General features: G+C 34.6%; 1 protein-coding gene across 1 annotated transcript; it reads left to right on the top strand.

Moving 5' to 3' along the window:
• LOC120280344 (probable serine/threonine-protein kinase At1g54610) lies at positions 1-6,558 on the top strand. Its single transcript, XM_039287144.1, is given in 9 exon segments — positions 1-363; positions 366-548; positions 1,232-1,516; positions 1,743-2,060; positions 2,963-3,190; positions 3,503-3,603; positions 4,511-4,616; positions 5,358-5,828; positions 5,990-6,558. Coding segments are annotated over 9 exon segments (2,151 nt in total). The 5' UTR covers positions 1-177; the 3' UTR covers positions 6,263-6,558.
• Positions 6,559-22,981: the final 16,423 nt, after the last annotated feature.

Genomic DNA, 22,981 nt, shown 5'->3' on the forward strand with positions numbered 1-22,981 from the left:
AAAATGAAGATGTACTCTAGTGAAGTGACCAGTGTTTAGCTTTCCTCCCAAAAGCCAGCAAACCCTAGAAATTCCGATCCCGATGGAGCTCGACGGCGAGCAGCCTCCGATCAGTGGCCTCGGGATCGGCATCCCGGTGGCTTACCCTTGGTGGTGATCATCTCTCAAGAGCCGGCCATGGGGTGCATCTGCGGGAAGCCCGCCGTTGCCGAGGACGGCGGCGCGGCGCCGGTGGCCTCGAAGCTCGCATCGTCGGTGTCTGCTTCGAGGCGTGAGGAGGTTGTGGCGGGCTCGCGAGGCACCGGCGTTCCGGTGTATGTAGGGGAGAAGAAGCAGGGGAGCGGGCCGGTAAGGGTCCGGGCTGTCAGGATGGGGAGAGGAAGAGGGAGAGGCAAGGGCAAGAGCTGCGTCCATTGCCGAACATTCCGAAGGCTCTGGAAGGGGAGCAGGTAGCCGCTGGGTGGCCGGTTTGGCTTGCGTCTGTTGCGGCGGAGGCTATCCGGGGATGGGTGCCCCGGCGTGCTGATTCCTTTGAGAAACTTGATAAAGTAGGTTCATTATTTATTTGGTTCTTTTTTTGCTTATCAGTGATCTTTTAGAGAAAAGGATTGAAACTTTGGACCAAAAGGCTTTGATCTTGTCCCCATGAGAAGATTATTTTAGAAGTCAACCATTTATTTAAGTCAAAAGATATGTATTTCTTTGTCTCTTTCTGATTGGTGAGTGCTATTGAATTCTTAAACATGCTTGCTGCATTTGTTCATTTGTTTCAAATTCGCTATCATGACCTGTATTAAGATGGTTTTTTGATGAAAAGATAAAACTTTTCACCAAAAACTTCAATATTTCTCTCATGAGAATATTATTTTAGAAGTCATAGATGTGTTTCTTTTGTCTCTCTCTTGAGTGGCGAGTGCTGCTGAATTCTTAACAAAAGGACACGTTGGATTAGTTCATTTAATGCACATTTGCTATTCAAACTTTTGGCTTATCTCGTGGAGTGTTTTTTTTTTTTTTGGACATTAGGCAGCTTGTTAGCAGTTTTGAATTTTATGGGGTTCTGATTGTCTGGAGTGAAGAACGTGATTGGCATCTTTTGTTAGTAATTTTAGTGGTGTGGTGCTGATCTGTATCCTTCAGAAAGGAACAATAACCCAGCAGTTTTGTGTTGAGTGTTACTTTCTGTTATGCATGTTCAGTGCTAGTTAATGGTGCATTTTGTCTTCTGCAGATTGGTCAGGGTACGTACAGTAATGTATATCGGGCTCGTGACCTTGATAGTGGAAAAATTGTGGCTTTGAAAAAAGTACGCTTTGATAACCTTGAGCCAGAAAGTGTTCGATTCATGGCTAGAGAAATACACATTCTGCGTAGACTTGATCATCCAAATATAGTGAAGCTGGAAGGCCTAGTAACATCACGAATGTCTTGCAGCTTATACCTTGTTTTTGAGTACATGGAACATGATCTTGCTGGCCTTGCCTCTTTCCCTGGTATCAAATTCACAGAACCACAGGTAACATGGAGAAGAAAAATTAAGAGATCCATCTTTTTGCATAAGATCTTTAGTCACAGCTCTTGAACTCATGACTTTTTATTTCTGGATGTCATGCAATTGCAGCCATGCTAGAATGTGCATTGATTTTTTTTTTGGCGTGGAAAAATAAAATAAACAACTTTGATTTTGGTCCCTTCGGAATTCTTAGTATTGTCCTATAAATAATCTTATCATACATTGACAGGTCAAATGTTATATTCAGCAACTGCTACGTGGACTTGATCATTGTCATACCCGTGGTGTTCTGCATAGAGACATCAAGGGTTCCAATCTTTTGATTGACAAATGTGGCATACTCAAAATTGCAGACTTTGGCTTAGCAAGTTTCTTTGATCCTGAACAACGTCACCCTTTGACTAGCCGTGTAGTTACATTATGGTACAGACCTCCTGAGCTTCTACTTGGGGCCACTAATTATGGAGTTGCGGTGGATTTATGGAGCACTGGTTGCATTCTTGCTGAACTCTATGCTGGAAAACCTATAATGCCCGGGAGAACAGAGGTGACTTCCTTTATATATTGTTGTTTTTGCAGGGAGGGCATCCCTCAGTTCATTTTTAATGAGCTGCAGAAAGTTTACAACTTTTGAGATATCTTTTACATTGATCAGGTTGCTATTTGTCATAAATGGATCTTTTGAAATTTTAATTTAAGGAGAATTAATGAATTATAATAAAATTAAAGTGGGGCCTGATCTTGTGAAGGCTGCTGGAAATAAACTGGTTATAGGAACCAATTTGCATATTTAAATTCTGATTGTCTTCTGTTATGTTTTTGTAAGCAGTATTGTATTGAATATTGAAAGATGATTGATTGATTCTCTTGTTCAAACACAACCTCTGGAGATAGTGATGTTTCTCTTTTGGAGAAAAGGGTATGTGAGTGCCTATGCATGGGTGTGTGTGAAAACAATTGGAAAATCAATAAGGTGTTCACCATTTCTTTCTCATTGCTTACTCTGATCACTTGCTGAAAGTTTGATGCAATGCCATCTCACACAATTTCATCCTGCCAATATGATATTCCTTACGGCTTTTAGCTTACTGGTTTAGAGATTCTATCTATGGTGCCTATAACAAAATTTCTTCGGAAATGAAAGATACATCCTACAAATTGTTTTGAGCAGATCAGACCTGCATGAGCATATTGCATTGTTGTTCTTAAGTTGTCTACATGCCTATGTTTCATTTTAGAAGAGAGTGATTCTATAGTACTCTAGATCACAAGTGCAAGAAAGTCAAACTCAGTCATCGAGTTGTTCTTGTTTGTTTTACTCATTGAAAACTTTGCTTATTGAACTATATTATAGTTTATCACCATTTTCTGTTTGCACTATTTTATGTTTACTGTCCCTTGAATGAATGATTACGATGTGTTAAAAATATATTCTTTTAAATACTCTAGGTAGAGCAACTCCACAAAATTTTCAAGCTGTGTGGATCTCCATCTGAAGATTATTGGAGGAAGTCCAAATTGCCTCATGCTACAATTTTTAAACCACAGCAGCCTTATAAGCGATGTGTTGCGGAAACGTTTAAAGACTTTCCTCCATCTGCTTTATCACTTATGGATATCCTTCTTTCAATAGATCCAGCAGACCGGGGAACTGCAGCATCTGCTCTCACGAGTGAGGTTCGTACTTTATAAACTGTATTATCTATTGTTGTTATCAGATCAGACGATGCTTTTATTGAGGAAATATGCCTGTGGTAAAGCAGAATTAGTTTTGCTAATTTTTATTACGCCGGAAGAATTATGTGTCTTCTACCTTTATTTGACAGCTACATCCTTTCTTCTCACATGTGTTTTTTACTGGTAATATCTCTTCTAAAATATTTACTAGTTTAAGTGTTCATCAATTGGTCTCTTTTGATTATGTTTTCAGACTAGGGTTCTAGATTGATTTTAAATTTTGGAATATTGACCTTCTGTCTTGGCATGCAGTTCTTTACAACGGAGCCAGTCGCTTGTGACCCTTCAAGCTTGCCAAAGTACCCTCCAAGCAAAGAGTTTGATGCGAAATTACGAGATGAGGAAGCTAGAAGGTTTGCTTTCATACTATATTCTCAATTTAGCAATATAAATCATCTTCAAAGGACCGTTTTGCTTACATCTGAAATGCAACATTTTTTTTGTCCTCTTGTACTTTGTATTTTTGCATTTCTTATATCTAGAAGGCTAAAATGAACATGGCCTCTAATACACTCTAGTCTGCATACGAATGTCTTCTGTTTTATAGTCTTTATATGGTACTTCACTCATTGTCATAAATCATAATCTTGTTTCAACTTTTCCTTTTTTGTTATGCTACTACTGGCAGTGAACTTATCTAAAGCTGAAGCATTTGAGGTAGTCTGTTACTCTGCTGCTGCTTTCACTCCTATAATGAAGCTATAGAAACTTCTATTTGTTTGTATGTAGAATTTCGTGTATCTACACCTGTATTTCCTTCTCACTATAATTTTCCACGATGCCAAGATTCGCTTAAGGTAATGATAGTTTCTTAGATGTTTCCTGGTTAAAAAACTTGCTGTGAATGGTCAACCTGAAACTGATTGACATTTGTTTTAATTTTATGTCAACTGTATGGATTATGTACTAAAAGAAGGTGAAGTCTATAAAACAAAGCTCATATATGGATAGAAAGAAATTAGAAATCATGGCAAAATATAAACCTTTATTACTTTGATCCTTATTGATTTTTAGATTCAAGTATGAACTAGTCCTGTAGTTTTTTGTTGCAGAGACTTTAACACATATAAGCTATGTAATCTATATAGAACAAAGCATTGCAAGATTAGTATTATTATGACAATGGTGATGGTTCCACATGTGAGAATTTTTAGTTTTTAGACTGCATGTATCAGAATCTGGTTCAATGCCCTACCAACTTAGAATAATGTTATCATTGTTTTAATAGAATAATGATATTCAACATTTTGATGTATGAAGGCGAGGATCCAAGGTGCATAGGCTTGATCTAGAAAAGAAAGGAACGAGAGAATCTAGAGCAGTCCCTGCACCGGATGCTAATGCTGAGTTAGCAATCTCAATGCAGGTAATGGCTTTTATAGTCTTATTTATGCGCAATTGTCATTTTTTTTTTTAATCTCTTTTGTCTAACAGAATTGCGATAATTGCATTTCTTTGTTGCTACTTTGATCTTTGGACATATCTTTTAACTTCCCTGTGATGCTTCTAAGTGTATCAAATGGAATGACTAATTTGCCGTAACGACTTAAATATATCCATATTTTGGTTTGGTGAGCAACTATATTTTATGGAAAAAAAGATCTTTCCCAGTGTCGTTTCCCAAATCAAGAAAAGTTTTCATCTCATGTGAGAGTTGGGAAGACATTTGCTGACAAGAGACCAACTTGGTTATTGCATTATTGGTGACTGACAGAAAATGGTTTGTTCACAATCTAAAAAAAAGATCGAGTAATATTTGACTTCATCAAAGGGTACCAATAGAACACAAATTCATCTGGCAATTACGGCTTTCAGTGTTGTTTTGGGCCTTCAGTCTGTGTTAACGGGAATTGTTTAAGAGAGAAGAACCATGTTCAAGGTCTACTTGGGTTTTATTGTTTACTTGCTTATAGAAACCATTACCACTACTAAAAAGATAAGGACTAAAAGTGACTTTGTAAATGGATTCTATATTACTCTCCATGGTTATATTGTATTACCTTTAATAAAAATAAATACCTAAAATAAAATTATAAATGAATTTATATTACTCTCGGTGGTTATGTTGTTGACATGACTTTTGCTTTATTTTCTTTTTGTTATTCAGAAAAGGCAAGCTCAACCTAATTCCAAAAGCAGGAGTGAGAAATTCAATCCACACCAGGAAGAGGTTGCTTCTGGCTTCCCTATTGAACCGCCTAGGCCAACACAAGTCCTGGAAGCAAATGAAGAACCTCGTGGTCATTATTCCAATAGAGCCTCCCATTCAGGGCCTTTGACTCACCGAAGTCAATGGACGAAGGCTCACAAAAATGAGGATCCTGTGCCCAAGGTTTCTTCAGCAGCCAATTTGTTAGCTCTATCTAATATAGTAGCAATGAGGAAGAATGGGGTATTAGAGGGTGGTGACAAGCATGGTGCTCAATTTGAAGGTGCCATTCCACCTGGCAGATTGTCTGAATCGGTTAATGACACTGCAGATGCCTCGAAAAATTATGATCAATTATATCATTCCCATGGACTTTCAGGCTCTCGACGGAAGGATGAAGAAAAGAGTGCCAACACAGAGCAAACTTTGGTAAGTTGGTGGAACCATGATGCAATGTTTTCTTTTCTTAATAACCATTAATAACATTATTATTATCTCTGTCAAATGAATTTAATCTGATGGATTTGTTATTAGTTGTTACTTGAAGAAGCGAATTTTATCTTTTGTTTGTTGGATCATCTTTCCTGCAGCTTGGCTATGGATCGAAGGGAAACAAAAACCACTATTCCGGGCCACTGCTTCGTCCCTCAGGTAATGTTGATCAGATACTCAAAGACCATGATCGCCAAATTCAAGAAGTTGTCCGACAGGCTCGAATTGACAGATCGAAAGCAAGAAAAGTTCAAGCCGATGGAAACCAGACCGGCAATAAACCTTCAGATTTCGGGGTCTTTCCATTGTACCCCTCCAGCCGAGGATCATCGGTTCCCGTCTTCACCTCAAGTCGCGGAGCTGCTCAATAGAACATCCTCAGGAACATATTTCCTTCCAAGGACTCTTTATATTTGTTTATGTAGAGTTTGTATAGAGGTCTGTGATGTTTGTCTATGAATCATTTTAAGGCTATTGTTTTGCCAGTTGAGAGATGATGTAGCCATTCTATTCAAATGGTACTTTAGGGACTGTACTACTTTGCATTGATTTGAACCATCAACCAAGAATCTCCAATTCATTGTTATTCATAATATTGTAATAACTTGCTTGGGGATAATAGCAGTTTGAGCTCATCCTCTGAAGTATCTTTGCTTATGTTGTTTCATGGGGATTTTGATGGGTTGCTGGATTGTATTTTTGAAAATTTTTCCTAATAATTAATTTGGAATGTATACTAATAATTATTGAAAAGGTAAGTCGTTTATTATTTTTAATAATAATAACATGATTTATCTATTTTGTTATAAAAATATTAATTTTTGTTTGTCTGATTTTAAATGCTTCAGTTATAAAAACATGAAGTGTTTGTTTGGATGATCTTCAAATGGTTTCTTTTTGCGGGTCTTCTCCATTGTGATTAAGATCGGTTTACTTTAAAAGCATCAATCAATTAGATATGGAAACTATTCCAAAAACTCTAAAATTTTGAGTTAAAAAAATGTGGATGATTAGATACTAATTTAAGTTGGAAATTAAATTAAAGACCATAATTTACATAGGGCTGCAAACACAAGCTGTTTGTGACCACTCGGAACTTTGGTTAAAAACTAATTCATTAAGTAATGAGCTGAGCTTAAGCCGTGCTCGACTCATGCTATTTGGCTCATCTCATACTATTTGGCTCATTAAAACTCATAAACTTGTTTGCGAGACTGCTAACCGGCTTACTTGAGCTCTTTTATTCTCTCTCTATATATATATATACTATGGACCAGTTTGATGAATATAATAAGATAAAAAGCGGGATAAGATATGAGAATTGGATAAATGTAAAAAAGAGATAGGCATGATAAACTCATATCTTAACTTGTGTTTGATATGCACCATATCTTATTTTAAGTATGAAGTGGAGTGGCGCTTGCAGGATATGTTATGAGTTGTATGTAAATAAACAACATTATCCTTTTTATAATATAATTGACTTTTTGTTTTTTATTTGTTTTTTACAATTTACTTATAGGTATATTTATTAGATTCCTATTAAATTATTAAAAAAATTATATAACCTATAAATAATAGAAAAACTTAAAATTTATACGATGTAACAAAATAAATAGATTCGAGTGTTTTTCACATCAAAATCAATTAAAAAAAAACATCTGATCAAAGAAAGCTAAATATAAAATATAATCAAATAAGATATATTCAAGAGTTCGATGAAAAAAACCTTTCAAACATTTCATATACGAGAAACCTTACTTGTAATAGAAAAATTGATCTTCTACTTAGTTGTTGATAAGTTTCTTGTCTCAAGCCCTTGGGTTTGATGATAAAAAGAGATACAATGAAACTCTAAATGAGAAAGATAAGCCAAGTTAAAAGCACAAAAAATAAATTTAATTTTTTATCCTATCATACCCATTTCTATCTTGATTTACTCATACGATTAGTTATCATATAGTCGGTATGATAAAGTGGATCAATAGGATAAGGCTATCCTATTTTATTGATTCATCGCATATAAAATAATAAGAAGATATAATAGTTTATGGTATTCATCAAACGGTCCCTGTATGTGTTTCATAAATATTCAAGGTTTAACAAGCTAGGCTTGTTTTCATTATAATTAAATATTTTTCCAAACCAAGGACAAATCAAGCTTGTGCTTAACTTTTCCAACTCATGCCAAGGTGAGCTATAGCTTGCAGCCACTTCTACAAAACCAAACTCGAACACGTCAAAGATCGGCTAATGTCGACCATTAGAAAAAGTACGAATTATTATTTACATGGTACAATTGGATAAAGAAATAATAAAAGAATTTTTTTAAAATAAATTAGTAAAAAGTATCTTTAAAATATGAAAAAAAGGCCAAATGTTAAAATATTGGCATAATTCCTGACTATCCGGTGATTTTTATTTATATTAGGACTCATTAACCTATTTAATAACCTAAAAATATAATAGTTTATTATATCCTATCGTTATTATTAATTTTCACCAAATGGGCCTATAGTCGGTATGATAGTCAGTCTATATGATTAGTTATTATATAGTCGATATGATAAAATTGATCAATAGGATCTTATTTTATCGACTCACTAAATATAAAATAATAGGAAAATATAATAGTTTGTCTTATGGTATATTCATCAAACGGTCCCTGTTATTTTATCTTATGGTATTCATCAAACGGTCCCTGTCTCATAAATATTCTAGGTTTAACAAGTTAGGTTTGTTTTCATTATAACTAGATATTTTTCAAACCGAGGACAAATCAATCTTGTGCTTAATTTTTCCAACTCATGCCAAGTTGGAAACTTAGAAATTGGAGCTCAAGGTGAGCTATAGCTTGCAGCCACTTCTACAAAACCAAACTTGAACACGTCAAAGGTTGGCTAATGTCGACCATTAGAAGAAGGACGAATTATTATTTTCATGGTACAATTGGATAAAGAAATAATAAAAGTATTTATTAAAATAAATTAGGAAAAAGTATCTTTAAAATATGAAAAAGACCCAATGTAAAATATTGGCATAATTCTAGCCTATCCATGTGGTGATTTTTATTTCTATCTAAATATCCACGGATTCATCAACCCATTGAATAATCTAAGAAAGAGAAAACAAAAGTTTATTTCTCTAGTAGTATTATTTTTGTATTATCCATACACTGTATATTTGAGCATAATACTATTTATCACTATGGATTTCAGATATCGGTCTTTTGTGGGAAAAACGATTATTTCGTCTATTCATAATTATAAGGTAAGAAGATTTTTCTACAAGATGTAAGTAAGTTAATCGCATCTGTACTTATATATATCTTTGACAATATCTTAAATTGTAGTCGCTTATCGCCTATTTAAAAAAAAAAACTACAGGATTCATAAACAATGATCTCAATATCTCATCCTGCCATTGCGTCCCTATGTTTCTTTCTTCCCTCCCTATGTTTCTTTTTATGAGCTCCTTTTGTACCCTTATTCTTTTGGAACCATTAAGTTTTCACAAATTCATGCCAACAACTCCTTTTTTTTTATAATTTTTTTAAATTGGCTCTATTTAATTATTTAAATCACCTAAAGATTAATTAATATATTGTTAATTCATGTTGTTGAATATAAAACTAAAATAATTTAGCTTCCCCCCCATCCCCCCTGGCAGGTTTGCATACCAATTTTCTATTCTAAGCAATAGTACCTTGCATGTGCTTAAAAAAGAATCGAATTAATAAATATAAATAATACTTAGTGATGTTATTCTATATATCAAACGACTTTAATAAATTAATTTTTAAAATGGTGAATATGTATTTAACTCATATTAAAATGGTGATGTTGTGCATGTGGATTGGTAACTATTATTCTATTATTATTATTATTATTATTTTTTGACAAGAGCTAAAGACGGTTAAAAAAAAAAAAGACTAAAGGCCTGTTTGGCTGTAAAATAAAAAAATATGGCATAATTTTATTATGTAGGAAGTGTAAGTGATTATTACAGAAATTATAACATATTTTTATTCCTACGAGATGAAAGTGTTTGGTCATCGAAAATAAAAATACTGAAATCGATCGGCCGAAGAACTAGACCATCGGTGGATCGCCGGTAGGTCCCGGAGGCCTACCGGTCGACCACTAGTGGATCACCGCGTGTCACTCGAGGCCGGTGGATCGGGTGGCTGGACCGGTGACATCGCCGGAAGCTCACGGACCACCGGTGATCGCCGGTGTCACCGGAGTCTCGATGGACCGTGATCGGACTCGCTTGAGATCGACGACTCAGCCGGAGGCCGGTTGGACCGCCGGTCGGACTGGTGGCCGGTCGCCGGAGGCTAGCCGAGCCACCGGTGGACTAGTGACTGCCTGCTAGATCAAAAAAGAAAGAGAGACTTTTTACAATAAAAAAATATTCCACTAAGAGTGGAATATTTTTTTACGCCATAACGCTGATATTATCGCTATAATTTTATACTTTTAAGATAAGATCTCAAAACATCCAATACGCAGATACTCGGAAAATATTAAATTATGGCATATTGTACAGATTATGCCATAATTTTGGCCTATCCAAACAGGCCCTAACAAACAAACTGCAGAGTTTAGTTAGAAATAAAAACCAGCTTCAACAGTTGCAATATTGACCAATTGTGGTAACTCCATGTCTCTAAAACAATAACTTCTTGTATGCAGTTGAGCAGTGAATTGATTCAGTGAATAATTTGCTACAACCTCCAAGTGATGATGTGTTGCTCCTTGTTGATGATATCTATAAGGTTTTGGCAGTCCACTAGAATATCTTTAGCTTTAATGCTCCTTTCTGGGCATATCTCCAATGCAATAAGCAAACTAGTTGCTTTAGCCTGCAAACTGGAATTACAAATATTAGCAATGCAACCTGTAATAATAATAATAATAAATTTCTCTTCAGCTAACAAGACAACACCTATACCCATGAGGTGGTTGTATTTTTTGAATATATTTCAAAATACAATATTTTTGGGATAAGTATTTTGAATTATCAAATGATATTTTATATTTATTTATTTAATAATAAAATTTTAATTTGACTCAATCCTTTTTATTATTATTGATAAGATTTTTCTTTATCACTCAACAAACTTTTACCATTTCTCTCGTGTTTATTTAAGTTTTAGGAGAATGTTAGATCTTTAACGTTTATTAGCCCTCTAACGTTAAAAAGTTAAAGTGAGTTCTTATCTAGATATATAAATAATTTGCTATTCATGATCCCTTGAAATAGAGATCTTGAGAAAGACTTGTTTTATTCTGGAGAAATATTTCAGTATCTCGAAATAATTTCTTTAGGACAGTGCTAATTAGCACGACTCAAGCATCTCTTAATTCTCAAGTTTCATTGTTAAAGAAAGCACCACATATTAAGGTAATATTTTAGGGTTTTGGTGAAAAAAAAAGAGTGTAAACCCTAACGTAGTTTGGATGCTTCATAAACTGTTCAATTATTGATCTGATTGTTGGATGTGGGTCCCACTTGGTCCCACATGTTTTACACTTAAACCAAATCCCTCTCATTCTTTTAGTCCCACATTGCCTATTTTGAAGAGTTGCTAATGAACTCTCTCCTATAAATGCATGTCCAAACCATGAACCCAAAAAACACACTTGCTTACTTACTTCTTCTCTCATATTCTCCTTCTCCCGGGTGTGCTTTTACGTACCTGGAACTGGGTGTGATTTTGCGTGCCTGGAAAACCTAAACATTTTGTTCTGTGGTTCTCTGTCTGAACCTTGCGGGTGCTCTTGGGATATCTCGACGCCGAACGTGCTAGGCTACAAGAGTTCTTCCTTCCCGGGTTAGTGTATCCTGCGCTTGGAGTGAGGCTGGAAAATCCTGCACGAGGGAGGCCAATTCAGCGTTAGGGCAGTGCTTACGCACGCCTAACCCAGGCTGGAAATTTCTAATTGTTATTTTTGAACTATTATTGTAGTTTGTGTTTTGCATATTATAGTTTGTAGTATTTGCATGCTATTCAGTAGTATATTTCCTACATTCTAACGCTGAATTGTTGTCTTATACATAAACTGTTTAGCCGCAAATATATTTCTGTATTTTGTAAACATATTCTGCAATATTATATTTTGTACGCATAATACTATAGACTATATTTTATACGTAGATATCCTATATATTGTATTCATACATATAATACTGTATCTTGTATTCCTGTACATATAGTTCTACAGTATCATATTTCTGCAAATCAATTTCTGCACATTAAAACTTGCTTGTGTCACATTAGTAGACCTTGAACCTGATTAACGTACATTACACACACATGGATGTACAATCTAATACTTTGTGTAGACCTGTCAAGTTTGACGGTAAGGTGAACTTTAGGAGGTGGAAACATTAGGCTGAATTTTGGTTGTACACCTTAGGAGTATCCACAGCTCTTACTCTATCCTCTGATTCTGATTCCTCTGATCTTGATCCTAGTGGACTTCGCCGATTATCCATCTCAACTGTAGACCAAACATCTAGCTCCTTAGCTCCTAGTAAAACTCCTGAAGAGATCGATTTCCACTGCCGCCATAGAATTCTTAGCATTCTTTCTGATCGTCTTTATGACAAATACTTTGATTATAAGACTGCTAAGGATATATGGAGTGCCTTAGAAAAGGAGTATGGCCCTGATAATGCTACTAGGATTAGCCACCTGAGCATAGAGTTTGAAAACTACAAGATGGTAGACGGAGTAGAGATGGGAGAACATATTCACACCTTTCAAGACTACCTTAGTGCCATAGAGAAGTATGGTACTATATACAATGAAAGCCACATTGTGTCCATTCTCCTGAACAAGCTACCACTTTCTTGGTCAGGCTTTGCGAATGGACTTAGACACAAGATCGATTCCTTGGACCTTGTAGGAGTTTACAACACCATTAGAATTGAGGAAGCCAACCGAATCTTCTCTAAGGGTGTAGATCCTCCTAAAGGCCGGGTTTATCTAGATGAACATAGTGATAGCCCTAATAACTCTAAAAGCTCTAGGAATTCCCACTCTTCTGATATAAGTCGCCAGTTTTTCCCTAAAGGGAAATCCTTTAAGGCTAAGGTCAAGCCAACCCATTCTCGTTCTCAAACCTCTCAGCAACCCAAATCTTCTGCTTCTAAACCTTATGAGAAAATTCCTAAACACTGTTTTGTTTGTGGTAGGACAAACCATGTTGCTCGAGATTGCTTCTTTCACAAGACTGAACCTATCAGCAAAAATTCCGGTCCAACCAAACCGCAAGTAAATGTACTTGAGATGAGTGAACCCTCCTCTGGGACTTTCTTTAGGTCAGTATCTTTCATTCCTTCTGTCAATTTGACTTGTCAAAACCTAGAGTGGGTTCCTTGATTCTGGTGCTAACGTCCACGTTTGCGCTGATCATTTCTGGTTCTCCACTTATCAGGTCTCAAGTGGAGGATGTGTGACTCTTGGAAATGGCTCAGTAGCACACGTGTTAGGGAGAGGACGGATTGATTTGAAGATGACATCTGGAAAAGTTCTCACTCTATTAGACGTTCATCATGTACCCGACAGTAGAAAAAATCTGATTAGTGGTTCCCTTTTGATTCAGTCTGGTTATAAGATTGTACTTGAGTCAAACCGTCTTGTAATCTCTATAAGTAATCTTTTTGTTGGTAAAGGTTTTGTATCTGGTGGTCTGTTCAAGCTCAATGTTTGTGAACCTTCTGATTTATCTATCAATGAAAGTTTTGATTATCTTGCTTCTTCTTCTTCTTCTTCTTCTTCTTCTTCTTCTTCTTCTTCTTCTGTTGTCTTAAATATTGAATATTCTAATCTTTGGCATGGAAGATTGGGTCATGTGAACTTTGGATCCATTAGAAGGTTGATGAACCTTGAACTGATTCCTAAATCCAAGATTGATAAAGTTTCTAAATGTCAAATCTGTGTTCAAGTCAAATTACCCAAGAAACCTTTTCCTCGCATTCATCGTAATTCTGAAGTTCTTGATATGATCCACAGTGATATTTGTGATTCTTGTAGACCTCCTACCAGAGCGGGAAACCGTTATTTCATTACCTTTACCGATGATCATTCTCGATTCTGTTATAACTACCTGATCAAATCCAAAGATGAAGCCCTTAGCAAGTTCATGATTTTCAAAGCCGAAGCTGAGAACCAGCTAGGCAAGACCATTAAGGTTCTCAGATCTGATAGAGGTGGAGAGTATACTTCTAATTCTATGTCTTCATTCTGATAGAGGTGGAGAGTATACTGCTCCTTACACTCCTGAGTCCAATGGGGTTGTTGAAAGGAAAAATAGGACATTGATGGACATGGTAAATGCCATGTTATTAAGTTCTGGTGTACCCGAGAACTTGTGGGGGGAGGCTTTGTTCTCAGCTTGTTTTATCCTGAATAGGATTCCTTTTAAAGACCGTAGCACAACACCCTATGAACTTTGGAAAGGAAGAGCCCCACAGCTCAACTACTTTAAAGTGTGGTGGTGTCTAGCTAAGGTTAAGATCCCTGATCTTAGAATCCGGAAGATAGGCCCTAAAACCTTACATGCAGTGTTTGTAGAGTATGCTCTAGATAGCAATGTTGGAAGATTCCTAGTTATTAACTCAGAGGTGAGTGAAATAGCTAGAAACACCATCATTGAAGCTAGAGATGCTGTCTACTTTGAGAACAACTTCCCTCATAGATCAGCCTCCAATCCCAGTCCTTCTGTACCTTTTACCTCTAGCTCTGCTTTTGGATCAGTTCCTATTCCTGTACAGGAACCTAGAAGAAGCAAGAGAGGTATAGTAGAAAGGAACCCTAGGTGATGATTTGTCACCTTCATGATTGAGGATACTCCTACCACATATCAAGAGGCTTTGGCTTCTATTGATTCAGTTTTCTGGAAAGAAGCTGTATATGGTGAGTACCACTCAATCATGAGTAACCACACCTGGATACTTACTTCCTTGCCTCTTGGGAGTAAACCTTTGGGCTGTAAATGGGTCTTCAGGAAGAAGTTGAGACCTGATGGATCCGTTGAAAAGTTCAAGGCCAGGTTAGTTGCAAAAGGGTTCAAACAGAAAGAGGGACTTGATTACTTTGACACCTACTCACCAGTTGCTCGCACCACCACCATTAGGATTCTTATAGCACTTGCCTCTGCTTTCATTTTTGAAATCCATTAAATGGATGTAAAGATTGTTTTCTTAAATGGTGATTTAGAGGAAGAAATTTACATGGACCAACCTGAAGGTTTTGTTGTCCCTGGACAAGAGCACAAGGTCTGCAAACTTGTAAAATCTCTTTATGGACTGAAGCAAGGCCCGAAGCAGTGGCATGCCAAGTTTGACTCTACAATCATCTCTTATGGATTTGTTGTAAACAACTATGACAGATGTGTTTACAGTAAATTAGTAGATGGCAAATGTGTTATTGTGTGCTTGTATGTTGATGATTTGCTTATCTTTGCTTCTGATCTTAATCTTGTCTGTGATGTCAAGAACTTTCTGAGCAGTAAGTTTGATATGAAAGATCTAGGAGAAGCTGATGTTATCCTAGGAATCAAGCTTACGAGATCAGTATATGGCATCACTTTATCTCAATCTCATTACACTGAGAAAGTGTTGGAGAAATACGGATATCTGGATTGCAAATTTGTTGCTACACCTTTTGATCCCAGTGTACACCTTAAGAAGAACAAAGGTGAACCTGTGAATCAGGATCTCTATACTCAGATCATAGGATCTCTGATGTATCTATCGAACAGAACTAGACCTGACATCGCGTATTCCGTATCTAGACTGAGTAGATATACTAGTAACCCAAATCAAGAACACTGGTTTGCTCTTGAGAGGGTTCCCTAGTGTGGTAGAGGGATACACAGATGGCAACTGGATATCTGACTCAGTGGATCTTAAATCAACCTCAGGCCAAGTATTTTTATTTGGTGGAGGAGCTGTCCAATGGAAATCTGCTAAGCAGAAGCTCAATGCTAGGAGCACCATGGAAGCTGAATTGATTGCGCTTGATTCTACATGTACAGAAGCTGAGTGGATTAGAAATTTACTTTCTGAGATTCCTGTTATGTGTTCTCCTATGCCTCCTATTGCTATACATTGTGATTCCAAATCTGCTATTGAACTGTGCAAACGTGAAAGTACTAACGATAAAATGAATAGGTATATGCGGATCCGCCACAAGTCATTATGGAGACATATGAAGCACAACGTTATGAGCATTGATTACATAAAGTCAGAGCTAAATCTAGAAGATTGCCTGACTAAAGGCTTATCGAGACAAATGATAGCCGAGGCGTCGAGGGGGATGGGGCTAAGCCCATAAAGGTCAATAACAATAGTGACCCTACTTCTTTGAATGGAGATCCCATGATAGAAGTTCAAAGGGAAGCTATTGATTGGTTGACTGGGAGAACACCCTATACATATTTGAGATATGTACATTATAACCCTATTCCTATGACGTGTGCTCTCATGTAGTGCTATAAAGGCTGAGCATAGCTCTTAATGAGATCAAAGGCTTGCTAAGCGAGATATTACACTACAAATATCTTTGGAGATCTCACCTATATGGAGATAGTTGTCAGGCCGCAGCTATGAGAGTCATCGGTCTAACTCTCTAATAATCTCCATGAAATGATATCGAGCGCATGGCCAATAACGCGCCAACCCCGTTTATCCAAGTGCAATCACAAGATTATCATTAAAGTTGAATTCTGATTCAAGGAGTTGTAGTTCAAGAACTCAGTTCACTACTATCTCTATCAGTTGGAAACTCTAATGAAAGGTTAAGGTTCAAGTCTTCAAAGACACCTTAGCTTGATCGAGTGAAAACCCAAGGTTTAGGCTGTTCATTCCTTCATTATTCTTTTGATCATTTACTTTTGATTGATTATCTTCTGAAAATCTTTGTTGCATCTGTTATCATTGTTGGTCGTACTTAGGTTATGAGTGTAGTGGGGGATTGTTGGATGTGGGTCCTATGGGTCCCACTTGGTTCCACATGTTTTACACTCAAACCAAATCCCTCTCATTCATTTTAGTCCCCACATCGCTTTATTTCTGAAGAGTTGCTAATGAACTCTCTCCTATAAATGCATGTCCAAAACCATGAACCCAAAAACACACTGCTACTTACTTCTTCTCTCATATTCTCCTTCTCCCGGGTGTGCTTTTGCGTACCTGGGACTGGTTGTGCTTTTGCGTACATGTTATGTTTTGTTCATATAATAAAACTCAATAATCAACCATGGATGCAATCATTGTTGGATGTGGGTCCTGTGGGTCCCATGTTTTCCCACTCAAACCAAATCCTCCTCATTCTTTTAGTCCACATTGCCTATTTTTGAAGAGTTGCTAATGAACCTCTCCTATAAATCGCATGTCCAAACATGAATCCCAGCACACTGCTATTACTTTCTCTGCATATTCTCCTTCGCGTGTCATTTGCGTGAACCCGGGTGTGCTTTTCGTGCACGCAGCACAACCAGTCCGTGCACGCAAAAGCACACCCGTGAGAGCGAGAATATCCGAATAGGAGAAGTAGTAAAGCAGTGTGCTTTTGGCTCATGCTTTGACATGCATTTATAGGAGAGAGTTCATTAAGCAACTCTTCAAAAATAAAGAATGCGACTAAAAAGAATGAGAGGGATTTGGTTTGAGTGTAAAACATGTGGGACCAAGTGAGACCCACAGGACCCACATCCAACAATGATTGCATCCATGGTTGATTATTGAGTTTTATTATATGAACAAAACATAACAAGATCTCTAAATAAGCCAATTTTCTCTGATCAGGATCTACGTAACTGAAGTACGTTTTAGCTCTTGAATGTTTACAAATGCATGGAGTTGTCTACTGAGACTTGAAACCAGAGTATGTGCTAGTTTGTGATAATGGTCATATAATGCTCTCAGATTTCAAACTATCACTAAGATGTGCAGTTCCTCCAATACTCATAAAAACCTCCAACTTTGACCCGTCCAAACACAATGGCAACAGTGCATTCTACATCCAACCTGCCTATATTGAACCTTCATCAATCTGCATCCAACCTGCCTATTTCATGCCCAAGATCTTTAACCAGTAAAAACAAGAAAAAGTCCGAAGAAGTCCAACAAACCATGAGCAGAGTCCGGAAGACAGCAACCCCCCATCCCTACTAGTGCTCAGTCAATGTCATTCGTAATGGACATTTGGTATTTTTTTTTTCAACGAGAGAGAGAAGAAAAAGTGGGGGAGGGGGGGTAGAGATGGCAAAAACCAAACCAATCCGTTTCTTCCGATCTGATCCGCCCCGGCTTTGGACGGGGCGGGTTTGGTTTTTTCATGTCCCACCCCGCTATTAATTTAACTTATTATAAATATTATATAGTGCATGGGTAAATGAATTTTTTTAAAATTTTTTTAATAAATTTCTTATGAGTTTGTTTTTATAAGTACTGGGCATTCTCCCCGACTTCACATCGGAGTTTTGCATAAATAAATAAGTACGATTAATTTTTTTCTTCAATTATTAATATCATAAGTAATATAGAATAAAAACTTATATATAATAAAAAAATTTAAATTTGTTTTTTAAACACTCTCATAGCAAATTATAAAAATAATATAATTAAACAACTTAATGGAAACTGTTGAGTATATACTTTGGATTTCAAAGTCTTATGGACGTTTATTGCATATATAAATGAATGCAATTAAAGTTTTTCTATTATTAATATCATAAGTAATATAAATAAAAACTTAAATATAATAAAAAATTTAAATTTATTCTTTCAAACACAACATGAGCATCTTAAAATAATATAATTAAACAACCCATACAATTGAAACTGTTGTATACTTTTAATTTTAAAGATTTTATAGACAATTATTGCATAAATAAAAAAAGTGTAATTAAAGTTTATCAATTATTAATATCATAAGTAATACATATAAAAATTTAAATATAATAAACAATTTTAAATTTATTTTAGATTTTTCATCTTCTTCTACAATTGCCTATTCATCTTCCAATAAACCCAATCTATATCAATTAATAAATATAAAATTATTGGTAATTTTTTTAAAAAAAGATAAAGCTTATGTTGTAATTTAATGTAATACCAAATAAATGTCGTATATATTTTTTATTCATTTAATTATAATTTTTTTTATTAATAACACAATATTTTTTTTTCATATTTAATGTCATACCAAATAAATGTTGTTTATTCTTTTCTAAACCAATAATTCCAAATAAATTTAGCAAAGATTTTCAATTTTCAAAGACCATATGTTTCCATGAGCACGTCTATTAAATGTTTAATATAAAACTGGCTTAATGCCCATGATAAATCAATTCCATTAAATCTTATATGTTCATAATGCAATGGGAAATTTTTTTAAAAAAGAGTTTAAAAATCTTTATTAAAACCCTATCCAATCATATTATCATCTGTTTTCATTAGAAGATCTTATTTAATATAATAATATTATCTATTAGTCTCCTTTTTTTTTGCACTTTTTAATATTTAATATAATACCAAATAAATATTTTTAAATATTTTTTAAACCAAAAATTAAAAAAACACGAAGGATTTAATATAAAACCGATTTAATGGCCATGATGAAATTTATGCCACATTAAATATATGCAAAATCTTCCTTAAAACGCTCTCCAATCATATTATCATTCATTTCCATTAGAACATCCTATTAAGTATCTAATATAAAACCAATTTAATGCCCATGATGAAATCAATGTCTGTTATGCAATTAAAATTTTTAATTATTAATATCATATTTAAATATTATAAAATTATTAAAATTATTCTTAGAATCACTCATAGAGCACTTTATACATCTACTTTAATAATATGCATAGATATGTTTTATAAAAAAATATATTTTAAATTTTTTTTAGGAATTTTAGTTACTTATTTGTAACTATGAGCGGAGTGAGGACGGGGCGGGGTAGGTAATTTATAAATTAAAAAAACCGACGGGGAGAGAGATGGTAAAGGCGTGCCCTGTCCTGCCCTGCTTCATTGTCATCCGGGACTGGGATGGTAGAGGCGTGCCCTGCCCCCGCCCCACCCCCGCTTCATTGCCATCGCTCAGGGGGAGGTAAAATTCTCAAGGAATCAAGTCCATGGAATCATTATTCGAACATAATAGGGCCGTCATCAAGCCAAGGATGATTGGTACTGTTACTAGTCTATTGTTGTTTGTTATGAATAATGTGAGTTGTTATTGCATTAATTAACCTTTTTAAAACTGATTCGAATCCAACCAATTTAATAAAGTGTTCAAAATAGCTAAATTCAAAGGTAGTTGATACTACTTAACCCACAAGCTCCCCTGTATACTTAATCAATCTAATGATATACTGGGTAGCCTATAAGAAGATAAACCTTTCTTAATATGTGTTTTTGCATATATATATATATATATATATATATACACGGATAAGAACTCATGACCACTTACTCAAGCAACTCAAACTAATATTTAGAAATAAATTATTTACAAATATTAACTCACATGTGTTTTGTGAGGATTAATTTTTAACTTTATAATAAATATTATTTTATATTAATTTATTTATAATGGTTTAAGATTGGTTATGTTATTTTTAACAAGCATATACTGATTAACAAGGTTGGTCCAAGCAGCAGTTAAGAAAAAAAAAATACACTTTTACTATTTATTATACACCATGAAAAAAAAATTAAAAAACTATAAATTACAAATCTTTTGGAATTTTACATATCAACTAATCTGTAACCAGGTTGACACATGGTCATAATTAATGGATTGGACCTATTTAAACCCAATTCACTCAACAAAGATCAAGGTTGATTTGGTTGGACCTACATTATTATTATTATTATTATTATTATTATTATAAGTTCTTGATTTATTAATTTTGATTTTAACTATATATTTATCATATAATTTTATAATTTTAAAATTTCAAAGCAATTTGTGCATCGATATCATGTACTTATGCACTTATTTTACTCTTTTATTAGGGACATGTCAATTTAGAAAAAACTAAGGGGAAAATGTTAGGAAGTGACATTAGGTTATTATTATTATTATTATTTTTTTGAATAGTGATACTATTATTATTATTATTATTATTATTATTATTATTATTATTATTTTAAACAAAATCACAAATTGGGAAAAAGTGCAAGTAAAATCCAATAGACCCACTCTCAACCATTTTAGTAAAAAAAAAATGAGGAAAATTTTAAGTCTCTGATGTCCTCACTTCTGTAAAATATCGTATATATATATATATATATATATATCAATAATAGAAAATGATCACAGGGCAAGCTCAATTATCAGTATATTCAATTTTTTTTCCTAATTTTTTAATATCTTAATAGGACCTTTTTTATTTAAAACATTACGTATTAATCAATTGCATATATATATATATTAAATTTAATGAAAATTTTATAAAATTATATTTATATTTATATTTATTATTTTTTTATTTTTATCGTCCAAGCTTAGGACTAGTTCACTATTCCAGACGAGCTCATGTGTGGACAAGTAAGCTTGGATAGAGTTTTTTTGTGATCTTTATATGATCGAGTAAGTTAGGTAAATGAAAAATGCCTTTGCTGTCGTTCCAGTTTGAGCAAGCTTGTTTGGTCACATTCAAATTTGTTAATGAGTGAGTTTTGAAAAAACTAAAAAATAAAAAAATATATACATTAAAAATGTGTAACATATTTTTTATAAAAAAATTATCCCAAAGAACAACGTAGCGACAGAAGCTTATAAAGTTCATTAGGTCCTGTACAAACAATGCAAAAACTTAGGAGATACGATGTCCGGCTAGTCTTATGAGCCAGCTTAGTCCTATAAAGGGCCTATTTTTCCCTACTTCCCTATCACTCCCCTCAGCTGGGGCCAAGACCTTGAAATTATACTTCTATCCCCAAACTCAGACCGAACTTAAATACAATTTTTTTTTTTTTTCCTTCCTTTGTACTCGAGGAGATTTTTCGGATTCCCTGGTCTCAATTAATAAATTAAAATATTATTATAATTTAAAATAAAATTTATAAAATATTTACTAAAAATACCATAAAAGTTTATAATAGTTGAGAAACTCATTTACAAATATGACCTAACACAAACTACCAATATACACCATCAATAATAAATTATTCACAAAATTTTAAAAAATTTAAAAAATACAATATAATTAATATAAGTTTAATATTTTATTTAATTTTTGTACTAATGTTCATTTAATTATTAATAATTTACTATGTTTTTTTTTCAATTTTTATTTAGATATATATATATATATATAATATTTAAATTAAATATTTAATATTTCGAGTAAGGGCTCTTGTGTTGAGAATATTCCCCGGGCGCGCCCCTGATGGGGAATTTTTTTCGGTCCTGCCCAGACTCTTGAAAAAATTCTCTGACCCCATCGTGATGGGCGGGGAATTGAGTTCTCTATCGGAACCAGGATCGGGGTCAGGACGGGGCCCATTGTCATTGACATCCTTACCCCAAACCCTTAATTTCAAAATATATATATATATATATATGTGAAATAAATCATTTGCGGACGTTCATCCGCAGATGAGCACAATAACGATTAATGTACTACATTCGAGCTAATTATGGGCTAAGTTGGGTTGATTAGTTAGAAACGTCTCACTTTTTCACTGTGTTATTATTTATAAGTACAATAATATTATTTATCTAATAGGGATGAATCGTTAAATTACGATCTAACGGTTGATAACAACGGTTCATGGGATTTCAATTCTACGAAACGTGAATATACACACATAATTATTAGCGCGGTAAACAGCAGAAAAACCAGAGACTGACTTGTGGTTTTAATAATGACAATCTCATCTAGAACATTGAAATTTAAATCCTTTGAAGGGGTCAAATTGAATAAAAAAAAAAAAAATATTTATTTAATTTTTTTTTTGCCTCTTATAGTAACAAAACAAATAAAGATCGATGGCATACTTTTCCCAATCAACGTGAGATTAAAATCTCTTCTCGATTACCATCTCGGGAAACG

The sequence above is a fragment of the Dioscorea cayenensis genome, chromosome 17 (genome assembly GCF_009730915.1).
Source record: "Dioscorea cayenensis subsp. rotundata cultivar TDr96_F1 chromosome 17, TDr96_F1_v2_PseudoChromosome.rev07_lg8_w22 25.fasta, whole genome shotgun sequence".
Taxonomy (NCBI): domain Eukaryota; kingdom Viridiplantae; phylum Streptophyta; class Magnoliopsida; order Dioscoreales; family Dioscoreaceae; genus Dioscorea; species Dioscorea cayenensis.